Source organism: Eucalyptus grandis, chromosome 5 (genome assembly GCF_016545825.1).
Source record: "Eucalyptus grandis isolate ANBG69807.140 chromosome 5, ASM1654582v1, whole genome shotgun sequence".
Classification (NCBI taxonomy): Eukaryota; Viridiplantae; Streptophyta; class Magnoliopsida; order Myrtales; family Myrtaceae; genus Eucalyptus; species Eucalyptus grandis.
The window spans coordinates 7110644-7122204 of NC_052616.1; the positions used below are offsets into that span (position 1 = coordinate 7110644).

General features: G+C 45.9%; 2 protein-coding genes across 2 annotated transcripts; one reads left to right on the forward strand and one right to left on the reverse strand.

Annotated features, from left to right (window-relative positions):
* The first annotated feature begins 1875 nt into the window (after positions 1-1875).
* On the forward strand, positions 1876-6986 carry LOC104443775 (protein IQ-DOMAIN 14). Its single transcript, XM_010057301.3, has 4 exons — positions 1876-2466; positions 5247-5438; positions 5634-5711; positions 5921-6986. Exons 1-4 carry the CDS (start codon positions 2029-2031, stop codon positions 6671-6673), a joined length of 1461 nt encoding a protein of 486 aa, XP_010055603.2. The 5' UTR covers positions 1876-2028; the 3' UTR covers positions 6674-6986.
* A 149-nt stretch (positions 6987-7135) lies between these two features.
* On the reverse strand, positions 7136-10741 carry LOC104443776 (RHOMBOID-like protein 2). The gene is made up of 5 exons (XM_010057302.3): positions 10132-10741; positions 8500-8663; positions 8172-8335; positions 7713-7942; positions 7136-7459 (listed from the first exon to the last, which is right to left on the reverse strand). The coding sequence occupies exons 1-5, from the start codon at positions 10425-10427 to the stop codon at positions 7348-7350; spliced, it is 966 nt and encodes a 321-aa protein (XP_010055604.1). The 5' UTR covers positions 10428-10741; the 3' UTR covers positions 7136-7347.
* Between the last annotated feature and the right edge of the window lie 820 nt (positions 10742-11561).

Below are 11561 nucleotides of genomic sequence, written 5' to 3' on the forward strand. Positions count from 1 at the left end.
AATCAATAAAGGCCGTACACATCGTAGATAAATTGACCACCAGCACGCCAATTTTGTACACAGGTAGACCAATCAGACGAGTGCCAGTCGGAACGGATTTAGTTTGAATCAATAATGATTTGCTTCAATGTAAATATGATGGCTCATATCCAATTTGGCCCAATTCATATTACCAAAGCATTTAAATATTTAACCTAATTCCCAAACCGAGGTGAGAGAACAAAGTGGATGAACATAAAATTGAGTGAGACCAAGAGAGAGTTATAGGAGTTAGTTGGGTTAAAGTAAATTGTGAACCAATTTAACAATTATATTATTTTGGATTTTACTATTATGAACCTCTTTATGACTAATTTACTTAATATAATCAACTTATATAATAATCCAGTCCATTAAACATGGGTTAAAAAATAACTACATATAAATCCATACACAACCACAAAACGTCTAGTTAGCTAAGAACATAATAATAACAAATAGAGATCAACAAAGGACTACGAGTTTGGCAATAGTTTAGAAATATCGGACACGTGATGATTTATCGAAAAGATTTTTTTGGCTTCAATCTCGCGTTTTGAATTTTGTTTTTATGCCTGAATTTGCTTATGAAGTTTTTGGGTGTGGATTTAGTACTTTTGGAAATACCTTTTTCATTCTACTTAGTAATTATCAAGTTGGAGTCCTAATCTATTTTTAAATACAAATTAGGAAAAAAATTCAAATAAAGGTTTGGAGAGGGGCCATTTTTTTTAAAGAAATTTTAATGTGAATACTATTTCAAATGATAACATGTAAGACGGTCGTATTAGTTTCGAATAAGGGTTTAAGCTAATTAGCCATACAAGCATTTGAATTTTAACAGTAAAAAATAGGGCATTTTTGTCTAGAGCAAAATCTGAATAAAGATTAAAGAAAACTAGGAAAAAAAAAAAAAGTCGCTTGAACCACCTCAGTGCTCATTTGGTTTGATGGGATGTGATTGAACTGCTTACCTTTTAACATGGTCGGGGTGTGCGTTGCTGCTGTTCCAGCATTATCCAAGCGTCGTCATCGAACCCTTCTGGGGTTGGCCGACGCTTTGGCGGCGTGATGCAATTCGGCCGTCGTTTTGGTTTGGTGGCGCTCGATGCGGAGCCTTTACGTGCCATCGTCCTCCCGACCATCGCCCCTCGCCAAATTGATGGTGCAGCTCCACTCCTTGGCAGCACCCACCAGATAGGCGTCGCCTCTCGGCATCACGAACGCGGCCACATGACAGCAATCAAGACAAGAACAAAACATCTAAGGATCGCGAAGAAGGGTGTAAGCAAAGCATCCAAGGTATATCGGAGACGCGATGCAAAGTGTAAGAGGTGGGAGTGAGGCTAAGAGTGAAAAGATAGATTCGACTGTAACGGTGATCAATAGATGCGATTGAGAAGCAAATGATTGATACAGGAGCGAAAAATGTCATGACGGAGAATGATTGGAGTTAGTTGAAGCTATGAGATCTTCAATGTTGTGGTCGGGATCCTATGTTCATAGAAATTGGTATTTTTGGCTATATTCTCTTTAACTTTTCCATTCTTTTAATCGTTATTCATATTTTGTTTTGGACAAGATATTTTCTTCCGACCGCTGAAAAACTCGAGCATTTGCGGACCGGCAAGTTGGAGCCCTTATTTTAGATTAATCTAGCAATTTCGAATCTTTATTTAAATTAAAATTTGCTTTTGGCCTTCTTTTTATGAGAAAATGAGCGCACGCTTTCGAGCCCTTTTCGCTAAGAATTACACGTCATGCTTTGGCGGGGCGAGTCGACTCCACGCGCGATCCCACCCGCCGTCCACCATTTCTTCTTCTCTCGTCGTCAACTGTCTCTCTCCGCCGTATAAAATTCAACACTCCCACTCTCTCTCTCTCTCTCTCTAAGTGCAAGACTGCAAATGCAACTCCATAGCCAAAGCTCGAGTCTCCATCACTCCCGCACGCACCACCACCGACACACCGCTTCCCCCTCGCTCAGCTGAACCGCCGCCGGCCGCCGCCATGGGCAAAGCCTCCAAGTGGTTCCGCAACCTCCTCGGCCTCAAGAAGGCCGACTCGCCTTCCCCCCCGCCGGCGCCGCCGCCTGCCAACCGGGAGAAGCGGCGGTGGAGCTTCGTCAGGTCGCACCGGGACAGGGACGGCGGCGGCGGCGGCCGCCACCGGCGCTGCAGCAGCTCGTGCCCCACCCCCGCCGCCGCCCGCTCGGGGGTCCTCGCCGCGGACCCGAGCAAGCACGCCATCGCCGTCGCGGCGGCCAGCGCCGCGGCCGCGGAGGCGGCGGTCGTGGCCGCCCACGCCGCGGCGGAGGTGGTGCGGCTGACGAGCAGTGGTCGGTGCGCCGGCGCCGGCAGCGCCGCGGGGTACGGCGACGGGGGCCGCGCGTCGGCCAGGGAAGTGGAAGCGGCGCTCAAGATTCAGTCGGCATTCCGAGGCTATCTGGTGAGTTCTCCGATCGTATCTGATGCCGTTTATTCTCATCCTGCACGACGTTTCGGTATCGATTTTGGTGAGATGGTTACGGGGATTAGCCTGCTTCGAGATGGAGCGAGCGAGCGGCCATCTGGGCGACGCCACGTGTCCGCATTTGTCTTCGTCTTCCTCGATCCGTCGTCTTGAAAACTACCTGCAATTAGATTCCTCCATGAGCTGTCGCTACCATTGCTCTGCATTTCTCTGCAATCGCGAGCTTAGAGATTGATTCTAATGGCCGCTTCAATCCCGTGAATCGTTTCTCAGCAGGAACTTGTCTTTCCATCTGTCAAATCGAAGATTCCTCCCGCCTTTTTTTGTGTGTGTGTGTGTGTGTGTGTGCATGTGTTCCTTCGCTGCTGTTCTTGTTCTGCAGATTCTAAGCTAAATCAGGCCCTTCGTGTTCCCTCGTTTCTTTCGTGCGGCGAACTTATGAATCAACCATTCGCAGAATCCATCACGAGATGAGAAAAATCGAATTCCAGCGAAAGTTCATGGAGGCAAATGCATTGAACGAATCTCCCCACGAAGGAGGCGCGTTCCTTCGTCCATCTACAGTTTGGGCGATTCGTGATGTTCCTTTTTCCATCTCCCTTTCCTTGCGAGAACTATCCGTTATCAGGACGCTGTCGTTTTGTCCCTCTCTCTCTCTCGCCCACTGGTTTCGTCCGAGTTGTTCTCCCCCGTCGTTTCACTCGGAAAGAGCTCGCTAGGCAACAGAAATGCCGAAACTCTTTACTGCTGTTTCCATTTCTTCAATTCCGAGATTCGACGGAAATGGAATATGACGTGTATGTGCAATTAAGATAAAGGAGAAGAAGAAGGAGAAGCCGTGTGGGCCTGGACAAAATTTCTGTCACGTCCTACACGTTCTGGGAACGAGCTCCTATCAACGTCCATTTGCCATCGCCGAGGCGAGATGGCGTTTTCACTATTTTAATCCTAGAATAGGATTAGGTGCTCTGCGTTTCTCCGCTGGTCATACCACATTCTCCCTCCCCACTCTACTCTAATCTACTCTGCTCTTGTCCGCTTGCGGTGGCGTCCTCTGCCCCTTTTTCCCCTTCTGGGGTTCATCTGTATCGTTTTCCCATTATGATAATTTGTCCACTTCTGCTGGGTGGGTTGGGTGGGTTGCGGGGGAGGCTCGTTGCTTAACCTTTCCACATTCATTTGGTGAGAGGTCTGGTTTTACACGCCGGTCCGTGCGGTTGCCAACTGTACGTGGGAGATGGGTAATTGGTCTTTGCGATTTCTGTGCTGAATTGCTTGTTGAGTAATTGAATCTGGACGGTGAATGGCTCTCGCAATTTCTTTTCGTGTCATTGACAACATGAGTTAAAGTGCGGACTACGATTTTCAAATCGAGGTAGATGGCTGGTCGGATAGACTTGGGAAGTTAGGTCAACACTTGGTCTGGCATGCTTTGATATTTTCTCCGGGATTATATGGGAGTGGGTGGCGGTCCTCGACCCCACAGATTCTTGGAGGTGGCGGTGGTGGGTCTTGGTGGCTAGTTTCCTTAAGTGTGTTTAGGCTACTTTTTGGTGATGAAAGTGGGATTAGCTGGTTTTTACTTTTGAGACCTTTTTTGTTGTTGGTGTTGTGGAATTCATGGTCACGGACTCGTGAAACCGAGCAGTCTCTTTTTCCCGTTTGTAGGGCGGCTAGCGAAACGTCTTTGTCTTCTCGATGCAATGTCAGGCTTTCCTCCTTCTCCCCCCTCTCCCTTTTTCTTTTCGAGCAGGTGCGGGTGTGGAGTGGGTGAAAACTCGTCTCTTTATGGCGCCTGTTTCCCTTTCATTTTCGCACGTCAGTGTGTGCTCTGGCTTCCCCCTTGGCGCCATTTTCGAAAGCCCATCTAATCTAGGAAAATAGTAAATGCAGTTCTCGTGCATGGTGGAAAAGTAGCCATCGTGTTACGTATTTTATATGTTTATATCGGACTGTTGACTGGTTTGTGTTTCCTCGGTATCACGTCATGTATTGCTCTTTCAAATGTTGAATCCATATGACATGATTGCACGAGAAAAAAAATTAGTGCATTGAAAATTATGAGATCCCTTTCGTTTGGTTATGTCATGAGTCAACAAATCCATTTAATTGTTTAACAATAACCGGAAAATCACTATAAATTTACCTCTCGTGAGTGAATAATCACCTGGCGTATGCTTTATCCCTGGCCCATGTACTTAGACACCATTCTGTATGACCCACTTTTGGCCGGGGGTCGTGTCTATTTTGTCCCCATTTGCCGTAAGACACCGATTTGTGCACGGATTATTGTACTTAGGAAGTTTTTTTTTTTTTTTTTGGTCCCGTCAAAAACTGATTTTTGTCTCAGGGGCGGTGCTGCTTCGGCCCCTCATTGGAAACCCCCATTGCTTCTCTCGTCCAAATCCTTCGTACATGTCGTCCGACGAGGCGCTCAGCTCATTTTAGTGGTCATTATTTAGACCCAAATATGTAGTACCATGTCACTAAATCTATCCGTACGGACCAAATCTTATCTACTTACTGCACGCGTAATTGCAGTTCCAAATCGTCTTTTGACAGTGCTTTCCCCTGTTGTGGTCATGTGTACTTTGAAGCTAGCTGGACGAATTATTGCCTTTGTTATCTACATTTGTTTGGCTTTGCCTGTAGCTGTGAAAACTCACAATTCTCTTTCCTAATCGAGATGTGGCTCTCTGTAATTTACTAAAGATCGTACCTTGAATCTTGCTTCTGCTGCTTCTTGGGTCCGGCAGGCAAGGCGAGCGCTGCGTGCCCTGAAGGGATTGGTCAAGATTCAAGCGCTGGTGAGAGGGCATATCGAGAGGAAGCGAACTGTGCGCAAAATGCAAGCCCTGTTGCGTGCCCAGGCTCGGGCACGTGCGGAGAGGGCCCAGGTCTCTGAATCTTCGCAATCAAGCAGCAAGTCCTCTCACTTTCACCACCCGGTAATACCTCCACTTCTCCCTTCTTTTCATCCGTTTTCTTTTTTGCGTCCTCCTGTGGACCAGCGATTTTTTATATGCTCGCATCGCTTGTGTTGATGATCTTACGCACGTAGCTTTTGACAAATTCCTTACGTACGAGAACAAGTGGACCTTCGAGAGCTGCATTTTAAACTATTCATGACAACATTGTTACAGGGCCCCGCTACTCCCGAAAAATCAGAATATGTGGTTCGAAGCAAGAGTTCCAGACAGGATCAGTCGCCGGTTCTCAGGGTACGCTTCGACCCTCGACTTGGTGTTACGTTGCATTACGTTTATCATGTTCCTTAGGTAAATGAATTACTTGAAATCCCAGGATAGCTTGAGGACTGGTTTGTCCAGAAGGAACCTTTAATTGCGGAACCCCCATTATTAATCTGAAATACTCTTTTAGTGCTTGCTTATCTTTGACGCCTTTATCAATTCAATCCCAATGAATGCAGAGGAATGGTTCCAGATCAAGTGGCAGGATCGTTGGATTTCCAGAAAGAGCACCCTTGGGCCGCAATTGGTCAGAGCGTCGTGTCGATGACAGACTGGGGGATCAACGTGGACCTTTGGCGAACAGTGGGCATGTGGATGATGAGAGAAGTGATAAGATCCTAGAAATCGATCCAGGGAAGCCCTCCTTTACGCCCAAGCGCCGAAGTCTTGTACAGTCGTCGCGGTACTCGTTGCCTTCAGACCAAGCGAGTCATAGCTACACCACTTCGAAAGACTCGACGGCGCACCAAACAGTTCCTAGCCCCTCTTCATGTGAGGTGCAATCTCTATGTCCGCTGGATTTCTCTCATGATGTGGAGGAAGGTGCGTTCTGCACTGCCGACAACAGCCCCCAATTCTATTCTGCGTCTTCCCGGGGCGCTAGTTCTAGGAGAAGCCCATTCACCCCCACCAAGAGCGATGGCTCGAGAAGCTACTTAAGCGGCTACTCGGACCACCCCAACTACATGGCTTATACCGAATCTTCAAAGGCCAAGGCCAGGTCGATGAGCGCCCCTAAACAGCGGCCTCACTTTGAGAAATCTAGTTCCACGAAGAGGTACTCTATACACGGGTTCGGCGAATCGAGGTCCATCTCACAGAAGGTCCTGTCCTTGCATGCCAATTTCTCAAGCAAAGCATATCCGGGGTCGGGTCGCTTGGACAAGCTCGGAATGCCTGTTAGAGGTGATGGGTACGGGTATACATACTAGAGGAAGGTACAGGAGCATACTATTGTCGGTCTCTTCTGATTAAAATCGATTGCCTAACTGATGCTTCGGCCAACCGTCTTCTCTTCGTAAATGGAATGTATCAAACTATATTAGAATTGAAGTAGTCACCATTAGGGCAGGCCTTCATATATCTAACAGAAGCCGTGTTATAGAGCTTCTAGTTTTAGTTTGCACCTTATTTCAACTTCCGTGACTCTGCTACTTTTGTTCTCCCTAGTATTAGGAGTCAACTAGGATTGTCAAGGAAGGTATCGATTTTATAGGATTTACGGAACTTTATTTCGCTTGACAAGAGTGCATTCCTTAAACTATATTGGTATACTCCTACAGATTCACGTACAAACCAACCGCCCGCCGTGGAAATGCTATTTTCACCCATCCCTTCTTGCAAAATCCAAGTGAAAAGCAATTCATTCAATCTGTTTTAGAGAGAGAGAGAGAGACACGGAGCGAGATTGGTATACTGTATTTCTATAAGTTGACGGACAAAATAACGTGGTGGTGTCTGAAGCTACAGATTTTTACACAAGCTGCAAGGGACGTCACGCAATAAACAAATGAAAGAACGAGTTATGACGGAAAAAAAATAAAAAAAACAAATGTACCCTGAACACAGAACATATGAGATACAGAACACTCGGGAATTTTTTTTTTCAGTTAGTACACTTCCATCTCGAAGTCGGTACGCAGCTGAGGTAGTGGCACCAGCTGCAGTGATCATTTGCGTTCTCTCCTCTGAAAAGCATGATCAACCCCACCACAAATCTGCAGCATTTAGGAAAAGCTCGAGTAAATCTTTCCGGCTCACTGTGAGTCCATAGGTACTCATAAATCCATTAGCAAGCAAAGCATTTGAGATACCGTTCTAGGCAACGTCAAGGGTTAAAGAGAAACAAAAGGAGAGAAATCAAACTAGCAAAATACGGCAAAATGTCCAATTCGTGCAATTGACAACAGAAAGATCTTGGACCATCGATGCATGCATTGGCATTACCATTGACCAAGTTAAAGAGCTTACCCAGCTATCAACAAGACTAAGGCAATCAACAAGAGGACATATTGGTAGCCCATGTGCTTTGATTTGGCACGACGCTCTACCCAGCCAAACTGGGGCCGGATGAGCAAAATAAAACCGAGGAGGAATCCCGTCAAGAATCCTCCGATATGGGCAAAGTTGTCCACATGAGGGAGAATCCCAACTGCTAGATTAATGGCTACGATGAACAACAATGTGAAAAGAGCTGCAGCCTGCACGACATAAAGAAGTTTTTGAGCACAATATAAGCACCATGGTCAAATAATCTACTTCATCCAATTCAGTGGAACTTAAAAAGTTAGCAGTCATAGGCTAATGAGTGCTGCCCGAGAAATCTTCAATTTCAACCTCAGAAAACTTATTTGGCGCTCGGATTTTGCCATTCTCTAGTCATGTTATTGGAATGGCTAAGGAACAATTTTGACATGGAGGGCATCAGACCTTATTGGTATAGATGGTCCAGTTAGTGAGAAGCTCTGACAACATCGCTCCCAAAAGCCCAAAGACAGCACCGGAGGCACCAACGGAGATATTGTTCTGAATAAAAAGGGAGGACAGAACGCTACCACCAAATCCTGATATTAGATAGATTGCTCCAACTTTTACTGCAAGAGTAACCACAGAAGAGCAATGTCAATTGGAGTCCACAGGGATGAGACTCATCTAGTAGAAGACTTCCCAAATCAACAGGCAATGGAATGAAGTTATACAGAACATTGCTATAAAGCAGCTTTAAGACATTATTATGTGATACGGACAGTAGACATACCGAAGCCAAATTGCTGTTCAAGGCGAATTCCAATGAAGACCAAGCTCAACATGTTTGCAAGCAGATGAATGACACCAGCATGCAACCACATACATGTGATGAGTCTCCAACCTTGGTTTCCATTTACAACATTGTCCCACTTTAAACCTCCCATCTTCAGCAATCTATATAAAAACAAAGCATGAAGTTCAACAACCATGATTCCAAATCGCCACAAAGATTCTCCAGTAAATTACAAAGATGTCTATATCTGTTAGCTTAGTTTATGATGGACAGTTATGATGCTAAGTTTCTGATCAGGATGTCACTCAATTACTTCTAGCTATTTAAACTAAAGTCGAAAAATACTGTGGGACTTGTCGTCCTCCATCAGCTCAGTAAAGCCTAATTGAATGTACAAAAAAATTTCAACAAGCAATAGCGGTACTCCATCTGAGATTTTGTGAATGGAACTTCTCATATTTAATCATGCATTAAGTCAGAGTTTTTTGACAGATGACAGGGTCAAACATAAAATTGGATGTTAACCTGGAAATTTTTTTGGCACAATGATAGACGTAAAAAAGAAAAAAAAACCAGTACATCTTATGTCCGGACAAAACTCCATATGAACATTTTGTAAATGGAAGAAACCAAAAGAAAAGACCTTAGGAAAATTTAAGGGGCCAACTTTGTGAAATATCAGAGCATAAAAAGAACAGAGAACATAAACATTATATATGCAAATAGGCATTTATGATCAAACAAGGAACAAGTCATATCAAATAAAACAAGACTGTCCCGCCAATTGATTTGCTTTATTCCTGTCAATTTTAGGCAAGAGAAAACTAAAAATTAGCTGTTAGAAAATGACGCCTAGCAACATTACAAAACCTCCCAGCTCAAACACAAGATATGGGACAAACATAAAGACAACACCTTGCATAAGGCATGCTTCGAAATTTTGCCTCGACAAATCGCAATATGAGAAACTTTGCAGAACTCAAAGCTAAACTTATAGAATACGCAAACAAAAAAGCTGGAGGAATCAAAAAGCCAGTGCAGATCAAGATGCAGCTGTATCCATCTGTTTTTCGTCGGCCAATATCTGCATTCATCTATTTATTTATTTACATATACAGACGATAGTGATATCTAATAGTATAATTTACCGTGTTCACCGAGATCAAACCCCAAATTCTCCATGATTAAGATGTCATCTCCTTCAAAGAGGGGAAGCAAGCAAGTTTTCATATGAGCAAGCTTCAAGACACTCAAACCAAAAAAATTCCTGATCTGGAACTCAAATTCAACAAGCACAAGAGGACTTAGCCAAACTTATGATCCCTCAATGGCTAATCAAACCGGAACCAACAAATCAAAAAAGAAGAGAAAAAAGAAGCCATAATTATCAATAGATAACCTTGTTCTCAGTTCCATTGGACCAGCTTGTCGAATTTCACAAATCAAGTGCAATACACACCGGAGCACACATCACTGCATCGGAGGACAGGCTGTTCATCAAGCAACAAGTGCAATGCGAGGATTTTCCTAAATTTCGAGCTAAATACGAGCTGCCGAACCGCAAGAAGTTGCACAACAGGTGACAGGCATCATCAAATCACACGAAGAAAACGCAGTGGAATCACTCACGTGCTGGAAGAAGGGCCGAAGAGCGGGTTCTCCTTGAGCGGCTGGAACGAGAACCTGCCGAGGAACCCGGCGACGCAGCCGCCTTCGAATCCGAGGTTGTTCCTCGGGCAGTTGTTCACGTACATCGCCGCGATGAACACCGCCACGTTGGCGACGACGATCACCGGGACCAGCCACGACGTCCACTGGCTCTCGGAGTCGCCGCGGCCGCCGCCCGCGTAGTACGCCGCCGCCTGGTTGTATCCCCCGCCGCGGGGGCCCTTCGCGGCGCCGCGCTCGAGATCCCGGCCCGACATGCCTCGAATCCGAACCCCGGAAACAAACCAAAAACCCCGACCCGACCCGAACCCGGACCCCGGTTCGAACGACGGCGAGGGGGGATCGATCGGCGAGCGCGAACCGCAGGAAGAGGATCGAGGAACGAGGGAGCGATCGGACGGCGGAGGTTGCGAGAATGCGAAGGGAGGAGGAGGATCTGCGGCTGGCTTTTCTGTCTCCTTCGGTTTCTTTCTTCTTCACCGTTTTTTTAGCCGTTAAAACTCTCCGCTTTCCAATTGCTTGCTGGCGACGAGGAGTAGGAGAGGCGGCGGAGACGGACCGAGGGTTTGCTAGAATCACCGTCGGTGACGCGGGGCTTTTTTTATAGGCAGCCGCGGTACGGTAACGGACGCGGTTGCTGTCGGGATGAATTTACCGTGACGCCCCTCGCTCGGCGACGATAATATCGTACTATAAGTCGGGAACACGCGGGATTCTCGTCCTTATCGCTTTCTTTTTTTTGCGCGTTCCCGGCGGGACAGCGTCGGCCGGGGATAGTCCAGCTGGCACGATCATTTTCTTGTTAATTAAAGATTAGACGTGGGATTTGCTTCCATTTGGAGGGAGGGGATTCGATGCGGGGGGGATTCTCACGCGGTGTTTCGCATGAATCGTCAGATTCCCATCGAATTTTTAGCTCACCTAAGTTTCACACCTTGGTGAGAATAAGGGACAAAAAGAAAGTCGGACATGACCTCCATGATGCCTCTACCTCAATTTCTTTTTATATGTATTATTAAGACCGCCGAGCTTGTAAGACAAAAATTCTCTCTATTTATCATAAAAAAGAAAATCAATCCTGAATTTTGATCATCAGGGCACCATTATCAATCTTTTTTTTTCTTGTGTCATTTTTTTTTTTTTTTTTGGTATTGGAGGAGCAGAACTGCGGCCGACAACCGCGCCGTAAACCCCAAGTGACACTTAAGCGGGAGGACCCACCACCCCGAGTCACACTTAATACACCTAGCGCCTCCCCTGGGTTTTGAACCCTTCACCTCTTCGTTAAGGATCAGCAGAGCCTTATCCAGTTGAGCCACCGCGGCCGGTGGTTGTATGTCGACTTTTAAAGGAAAGGAGAAAAATGTGATGAAATTTTGAGGTATTGGTGT

Coding starts and splice junctions, on each gene's coding strand:
- LOC104443775 (XM_010057301.3), top strand. CDS start 2,029: ATGGGCAAAGCCTCCAAGTGGTTCCGCAACCTCCTCGGCCTCAAGAAG. Junction 2,467..5,246: donor CGGCATTCCGAGGCTATCTG/GTGAGTTCTCCG, acceptor TGGGTCCGGCAG/GCAAGGCGAGCGCTGCGTGC. Junction 5,439..5,633: donor CCTCTCACTTTCACCACCCG/GTAATACCTCCA, acceptor ACATTGTTACAG/GGCCCCGCTACTCCCGAAAA.
- LOC104443776 (XM_010057302.3), bottom strand. CDS start 10,427: ATGTCGGGCCGGGATCTCGAGCGCGGCGCCGCGAAGGGCCCCCGCGGC. Junction 8,664..10,131: donor TTCGGCCCTTCTTCCAGCAC/GTGAGTGATTCC, acceptor GTTTTTATATAG/ATTGCTGAAGATGGGAGGTT. Junction 7,943..8,171: donor GGACCATCTATACCAATAAG/GTCTGATGCCCT, acceptor TATGTCGTGCAG/GCTGCAGCTCTTTTCACATT.